Source organism: Oncorhynchus gorbuscha, linkage group LG18 (assembly GCF_021184085.1).
Source record: "Oncorhynchus gorbuscha isolate QuinsamMale2020 ecotype Even-year linkage group LG18, OgorEven_v1.0, whole genome shotgun sequence".
Classification (NCBI taxonomy): Eukaryota; Metazoa; Chordata; class Actinopteri; order Salmoniformes; family Salmonidae; genus Oncorhynchus; species Oncorhynchus gorbuscha.
The window spans coordinates 17,721,745-17,729,151 of record NC_060190.1 but is presented as its reverse complement, the minus strand read 5'-3'; the positions used below and the strand labels follow the sequence as shown (position 1 = coordinate 17,729,151).

Here is a 7,407-nt window from a genome sequence, read left to right as displayed (position 1 = left end):
GTGAAGGCTTGGGGCGGCAGGTAGCCGAGTGATTAGAGCATTGGGCCAGTAACCCAAAGGTTACTAGATCAAATCCCCAAGCTGACAAGGTAAATATCTGTCGTTCTTCCCCTGAACAAGGCAGTTAAACCCACTGTTCCCCTGTAGGCCATCATCGTAAATAAGGACTTCTTCTTAACTGACTTGCCTAATTAAATAAAGGTTAAATAAAAAATAATAAAAGGCTGAATGGGGGATCCTTAAAATAATAAGTTAATCACATTGCTAAATCAAATCTGATTTACTCCAGGATGTTTGAGGATGTTACATAGAAAAACAGATCATAGCTCATTGTAGTTTTCAGTTCATAATTATTCATATTACAATGTATTAATTTATCCTATATTGAAAGAAATAAAAAAAGAAATAAAACCAGAAGCAAGAAGGACAATATGGAATGTATTTTCAGTAAATAAAATAAAGCTCCAACTGTCACACCAAGTCTGCTTTATTTCACCCACAGATATCGTGTCAAATAAAGCACCATTATATATATATAAAGTTTTATATATATATATATATATCGTTTTCATATACACCGCCAGGCAACAACTAGAGAAGATTCTTTACAGAATCAAGTTTCTTGTGGTTCTTTTTTAATGTACAGGTAAACTTAGTTTGGATATTAACCACGGAAAAAAAGCAAGGGACCTTTGCCTCTTTCATAAAGTACAAAACTGGCACAGAGGACACCATTTTATACAGAGTAAAAATGCAATCAAATTAAATTGCATACAGAAGAGACTAAAATTTCTGTAAACCTTTCCCCGTTACAGCAACCTCAAACAAATAAATCACTTCAAAAATAACTGAAATCAGTCAAAATAAAAACCTTTTTGACATTAGAAAAAATGTGCTATAGTCTTTTTATAACGATCTTTTTCGTCCACTGGATCTGCGGCTGTGCATGTTTATAGTCATTTGGGAGCATGCCGTCTAGCGCCTTCTTCTGTCATTGAAGCCGGAGAGGAGAGATCACGTGACATACCGGAGCACAAGAGCCAATCGATAGAAGCACATCAGCAGAGGCCAACGCAACACACACAGAAAAGGGAAACGACAAACGAAAGGATGAAAACAGGGAAAGAAAAGTGAAAGAGCTTAATTCATTTAGAGAAAAGGAATAACAGACAAAAAAAGATATTAAAAGGGCTTGTGGTGCTGACAGCAATAATGATGATGTCACGAGGAGGCGGGGCAGGGCCCTTTCCCAGATAGTTTTGTAACCACGGCGATAGTGGCCTCCACTGTCCTGTAGAGCATTTCCAGCGTGTCCGGAGGCGGGGCAGAGTTTGTCAGAGCCTGCGAGGGGGCGTGGCTACTGCACCCTGGGACCTCTGGCCCCTCTCCTGCCAGGCCCAGGGCAGATGGGAAGGCCAGGTCCTCAGAGGCCAGGGTGGCCGAGCCTCCGCAAGTCTTAGAGCCCGTCTCCCTCTCCTCCTTTGTCTCATCCATTGCAGCCGTTGCTTCCCCCCGCTCTTGCTCCTCTGCTCCTGCCATGGCTGCCTGCTGAGTCTGAGACGACTGCGGCTCCTCCCCTCCCTGTCCGCTGCCGCCATACGACAACTCTCCCGTCTCCGGGAGGGAGGAAGAGGATGATGATGAGGACGACGAGGAAGAGGAAGCCTCCATCTTCTCCTCCTTGGGGGAGGCGTCCCCTGGGGGTTGGCTGCAACTGGTGGCAGCGGTAGGATCCGGTGAGGGCGGGTCGTGCTCGGTTCCCGGGTCGATGAGGGACGAGGAGTCTCTCGTCTCTGTGTCCGAGGTGCTGGTGGGAGTCAGTGCCTCCTGGTGCTCCGGCTTCAGCTCGACACATGGGGGGAGGGAGGAGGTGGAGGGGGCGCAGGTGGGTCCGGAAACGGTCACACCCCCGGTGCTGGTGCCGGCGCTGGTGCCCTCCCCGGGGCCGTCATCGCTACTCATCCGCCGGCGCTTCACTGGGGTGGCGCCCTCTTCCTCCGCTGAGAGAATGAAACGCCGGTGATTAACCTTCACATCTGTGTACAGGTACTACCATCATTAGCATTTTCAACTTCAATTCAACATTTCCCAACGAGTTTAAATGATAGAGTCCAACCTCGTTATCTGCTTACACTATGATGTGACAACAGGCTGAAAGGGACACCACACTTTACTACCATCAAAGCGTTTAAATGTTTCATGTTTGTGACAGTACACTGTATGCATGAATGTGTGTCGTACCTTTGGCCTTGCGGTCCTTGGCCTCCTGTTCGAGCGCGCTGCGTTGCTGCACACAGGCGCTACACTTGGACAGCAACTCCTGCAGGGCTGGACCCAGAGCCGGGTCCAGCGCCTGGGGGGTGTGTATGGACAACATCAACGCCAACGCTCGCAGGTCCTAACGAGAGGGAGGGAGCGGGTCAAAAGAACAGTGATTATCTAGTAGAGAAAAGCATGTGAACAGGGAATCACAGTCCAGTAAGGCATGACTATGGAATTAACGATTACAGCATGAATACAGCCTGAAGAGTGCATTAACAGAAAGTGAATAAGATGTGAATAGTGTATTATCAGAATGTGAATAAGATGTGAATAGTGTATTATCAGAATGTGAATAAGGCATGAATAGTGTATTATCAGAATGTGAATAAGGCATGAATAGTGTATTATCAGAATGTGAATAAGGCATGAATAGTGTATTATCAGAATGTGAATAAGGCATGAATAGTGTATTATCAGAATGTGAATAAGGCACAAATAGTGCATGAATAAGGGATACAGACAGCGTTGAGAAGGCCGCTGGTCTTGCTCAGCTCCAGGCGGTGCGAGGCCAGTTCGGGCTGTAGGCTGTGGTACTCGTTCAGCAGGTTGGTCACCAGCAGACTAATCAGGTTGGCGCAGCTGGGGCCTGACAGCACCTGGCTCTGGACCTGAGAGATGACACACACTTACGGCCATGCACTCGCAAGGCACATCAACTTGGTATCCAGTCTCAGATCAGATTATGCAGTCTTGCCAACATCATTGGGGTCATTTGAAGTTGACAAGACGGCAAAACAGATCTGGGACTCAGGCTACACATGAAACCTTGGTAAAGGTTGCACTTCGTCATTGGATGCAGAAATGAAATTACAGGCTATAAACGGGCTAAAGCAGAGGCTGTCAGCGTTGAAATAAACGGATGGTAGCGATGGCTCCAAGATGGCTACCTTGTGCAGGAAGCAGGTGAGGAAGGAGTAGGCCATGTTGTTGTTGAGGAAGGTCCTCTCATCCATCAGGATGCACTTGATGTACTCGCCGAACGCTGGGTCTTCGCACAGAAGCTTCACACAAGTCTTAGCCAGGGTTGACTACAGAACAGGATAGGAGATGTCAATAGATTGTGATGCGTGTTAAGTGCGTCAGTAGATTGATGTGTGTTAAGTGTGTCTATAGATTTAGATGTGTGTTAGTAGATTCATGCGTGTTAAGTGTGTCAGTAGATTTTGATGCGTGTTAAGTGTGTTTGCAAGTGAGAGAGAAATAGTGTAGGTGACTGTATTTGAGTGAGTGAGTGTGTGCGCGCGCCTGTGTAAGTGTGTGCTATGTACCTGAGACTGGCAAAGCTCCGTCCACAGCTTTGGGAAGAGGGCCAAGTGTAGAGGCAAGCCCTCGTACGCTATCAGGACACCTGGAGTCAGAGAGATACGGTCATATTGGAGACCCCAGATACACAACCATACAGCCTCTTAGGTCATTAGATATATAAACATTAGAAATGCATCCACACACAAACCCCCACTTACTCAGTTTGACAAGGGTCTCCGTGAACTTCTCGCAGTTGATGGCGACTCGACACAGCAGGTGGATGAACTGGTGGTAGGACAGAAAGTAGTCTTGGAGCATCCGGTCATACACCTCATCTTTACCCTGAGAAAGAGAAAAAGAGAAAGAGGGAGATGGAAGTTGATGATCCTTCTCAACGACAGCAAGAAGACCACACTAGCGCAAACATACACACGGAATGAACAGACTTTGAACTGAGAAGAAACATACATAAACCACTTAATTTCCCCCAGAGGAAACTTCAGTTGTGGCACTATCAGGCACCGTTTCCACTTAGCCAACCCTCCTTTTAACCAGGTAGGACAGATTTAATTTAAGATAAGACACCAGGTAAGCCATCGAGAACAATCTCCCCAGAAACAAAGATCCTCTTCAGCATTAAGACCACCGGTCTGTTAACTACCATCAATACTTAAGATAACATGAACTTTGGCACGAAGCTTAAGAAACTGACGAACCGGCCAAGAGACATGAGACAAAGCAGTGGTACTATTCAGAGACACACACCTTGCTGGTCTCCACCATGGAAGGCAGGAGGCACATGTTGAGTTCAGGTCTGGGAGGCCGGATGTTGTTCTTGCCTCCCATCAACTTGATGTTCTCTCTGCAGGGCAGGTAAGGCCCAAAGGACACTGTGCACAAAGAGACAGTCACATTCAGACAAATCACAGAGGGACAAATCCTAGCTGGTTTTACACAAATCTACAGCAAAATATGTCAACGGGAGATTTAGACACACCAAAAAAAAGGCATGTTTATTTTCTTTCTCGATATCTGAAGGACAGTTGAGAGACTGCCTCAGGCACAGAGAGGCCAGGACAGTCAGACTCCCTGGTACTCTGGCATGCACTAGGAGAACCAGAGGTTACAGACAGAGCCAGGGTCCTTAGGATAGCATGCTGCCTCATATAATATGTGAACTGTGTCGTATTATCAAATCATCACGATTATTTTCATGATTGCTCGTGTTGGTCCTCATTAACTTGCGTCAGTACATAAGTTGTCAGTGTAGCAGTTGGAGGGGGACTCACTAGGGATGTTGCTGTGGTGGTAGGTGCAGTGGTTGTGCTGCAGGAAGGGCACCAGCGTGTGCAGGAAGTCATGGGGACTCAACAGGACCAGCTCCTTCAGAACATCTGGGCGGGGGAACAGAAATACACAGGAACTACTTGTGACATCACGTCGAGTGATTGGAATTGTTCCAAAGGTCTACTGTATATAAGTTGTGGAATAGTTTAGAGGGGAAATGTGGTCAAATATTATCCAAACGGTGTGTGTGTGTGTGTGTTCTTACCCAGGCAGGCGTTGCGGAGCTCCGGGGGGCTGTAGGAGTTGAGGAGGGTGAGCAGCTTGTGGGCAAAGTCAATCCTCTCCTGCCACTGGATAAGAGCCTGCTTCACATCTACAGGAGAACAACACAGGTTACACAGAGACTTTACATCAGGGTCCTTAAATAGAAAGGCAAGTCATTGAGCTCTAGTTCACAAAAAGGCAAGAACACAGGGCTTATTCACAAGGGAGTCAATCTTAACATTCACTTCAGTCAAATGTTCTCTTCGTCATTAATCCTGCACTGATGTCAATGGGAGACAGAACATTGGACTTTGACATTATGTTTTGCTACAAGGTAGGTGGTCAGTATAGAATAAATATCTTCAAAGTAATGACTCGGGATGTTGGTTGTGGCATGAAAGCTTATTTTTAGTAATAATACTTCTTCACATTTTACCACTTTAGATTCTACAAAACAATAAAAAGAATGTTACTAGCAAAAGCCAGGATACTTGTCAAATAACTGGCATGTTCTCTTTATGTTTACTTCCTGTCGCAGGGCATTCTGGTAATTGCAGGCAATAGCGTAATCCAATACTAATTTAGACAACAGAAATATATACATAGTTCTCACTCTCCATCACAAATTCGAATACAATTTTACTCTTACTTACGTAACTGTAAAATTAAAAAAATTAAAATAAAATATCTTTAGATAGAGCTCAATGAATGAACAGTAAACATTAACTCAAGTTACAACATCCAGAGAGGAGGGGGAGGGCAGCTTTCACTGACCTTTGCGCTGCAGATAGGGCCGCGTGGCCTTGAGTACAGACAGGAAGATGGACAGCAGCTCCACCAGGTCCCCCGTCACATGACACGCTGTGGCCTCGTGGTACATCATGTGCAGGGTGTTGAATGACTGCACACAGAGAGACAGAGAGGTCAAATGACAGGCAACGGTTTATGTTTGAAATTAAACCTGACCCTTATCGTTCCTACACTTTACAGTAAAATATATGAACTTTACAGTTCACAATGAAGAAACTGTATCAAACTACTAACATCATTTGCAGGGTGTTGAATGACGGCAGGATGGAGAGGGAGGGAGGGAGGGGCATGTCAAATGACAGGTCATGATTTATGCAACAGCTGATGTCATGATAAACCTCTAAGGACACCATTTACTTTGAGAAACGTAAAAAAATATATAATATATAAAATCTCTTATAACGGACATAAAATACATTAAATGCTCATATTATTTACATTTTGAACCCGTTTAACCCCAACCAAATCTTGATTTCCGCTAGTCGAGTGATGAACGAGACTTTTCGAAATGTGACGAGTCTACCCCCAACCCCACTCCTAAAACTAACTCAAAATTACGATATACAAGCCAGTGAAATGACGCAATGTATAAAATGGTTCAATATAAGCCCAATGACCATAATTAGTAAATGTGTGCAGAATGTCTGGTCGTACCTCTGTCATGAGGATGAGTCCTCTGTTGAAGACCACCAGCAGTCGGTCCTCATCGTTCTCCAATAACACACGGAAGGCACTGGGAGGAAGGACACAAAACACCAGATACATTATATCATAGACATCTACTGGATTTCACATAGCTTTCTCTGTGTGTGTGCGCAATCTCCCTTCTCTTTATCAGTGTGTGTGTGTGTGTGTGTGTGTGTTCTCCTCTCTCTGTGTGTGTGTGTGTGTTCTCCTCTCTGTGTGTGTGTGTGTGTTCTGCTCTCTGTGTGTGTGTGTGTTCTCCTCTCTGTGTGTGTGTGTGTGTGATCTCCTCTCTCTGTGTGTGTGTGTGTTCTCCTCTCTGTGTGTGTGTGTGTGTGTGTTCTCCTCTCTGTGTGTGTGTGTGTGTGTGATCTCCTCTCTGTGTGTGTGTGTGTGTGTGATCTCCTCTCTGTGTGTGTGTGTGTGTGATCTCCTCTCTGTGTGTGTGTGTGTGTGTGATCTCCTCTCTCTGTGTGTGTGCGTGTGTGTGATCTCCTCTCTCTGTGTGTGTGTGTGTGCGTGTGTGTGATCTCTCTCTGTGTGTGTGATCTCCTCTCTCTCTGTGTGCGTGATCTCCTCTCTCTCTCTCTCTGTGTGTGCGTGTGTGTGATCTCCTCTCTCTCTGTGTGTGTGCGTGTGTGTGATCTCCTCTCTCTCTGTGTGTGTGTGTGTGTGTGTGTGTGTGTGTGTGTGTGTGTGTGTGTGTGTGTGTGTGTGTGTGTGTGTGTGTGTGTGTGTGTGTGTGTGTGTGTGTGTGTTCTCCTCTCTCTGTGTGTGTGTGTGTGTGTCTCCTCT

The 7,407-nt window shown here is 45.7% G+C and overlaps 1 protein-coding gene across 1 annotated transcript in view; it reads right to left on the bottom strand.

Moving 5' to 3' along the window:
• Positions 1-421: 421 nt before the first annotated feature.
• LOC124004320 (ubiquitin carboxyl-terminal hydrolase 34-like) overlaps positions 422-7,407 on the bottom strand; it is a 78,316-nt gene continuing 71,330 nt past the window's right edge. Inside the window, exons 68-78 of the mRNA XM_046313148.1 lie at positions 6,583-6,661; positions 5,893-6,019; positions 5,120-5,227; positions 4,857-4,961; positions 4,333-4,457; positions 3,786-3,909; positions 3,591-3,670; positions 3,210-3,350; positions 2,784-2,930; positions 2,242-2,398; positions 422-2,000 (exon numbers count right to left, since the gene is read on the bottom strand). Coding sequence (XP_046169104.1) covers positions 1,222-2,000; positions 2,242-2,398; positions 2,784-2,930; positions 3,210-3,350; positions 3,591-3,670; positions 3,786-3,909; positions 4,333-4,457; positions 4,857-4,961; positions 5,120-5,227; positions 5,893-6,019; positions 6,583-6,661 — 1,972 coding nt within the window. The 3' untranslated portion in view covers positions 422-1,221. The remainder of the gene's footprint in view (positions 2,001-2,241; positions 2,399-2,783; positions 2,931-3,209; positions 3,351-3,590; positions 3,671-3,785; positions 3,910-4,332; positions 4,458-4,856; positions 4,962-5,119; positions 5,228-5,892; positions 6,020-6,582; positions 6,662-7,407) is intronic.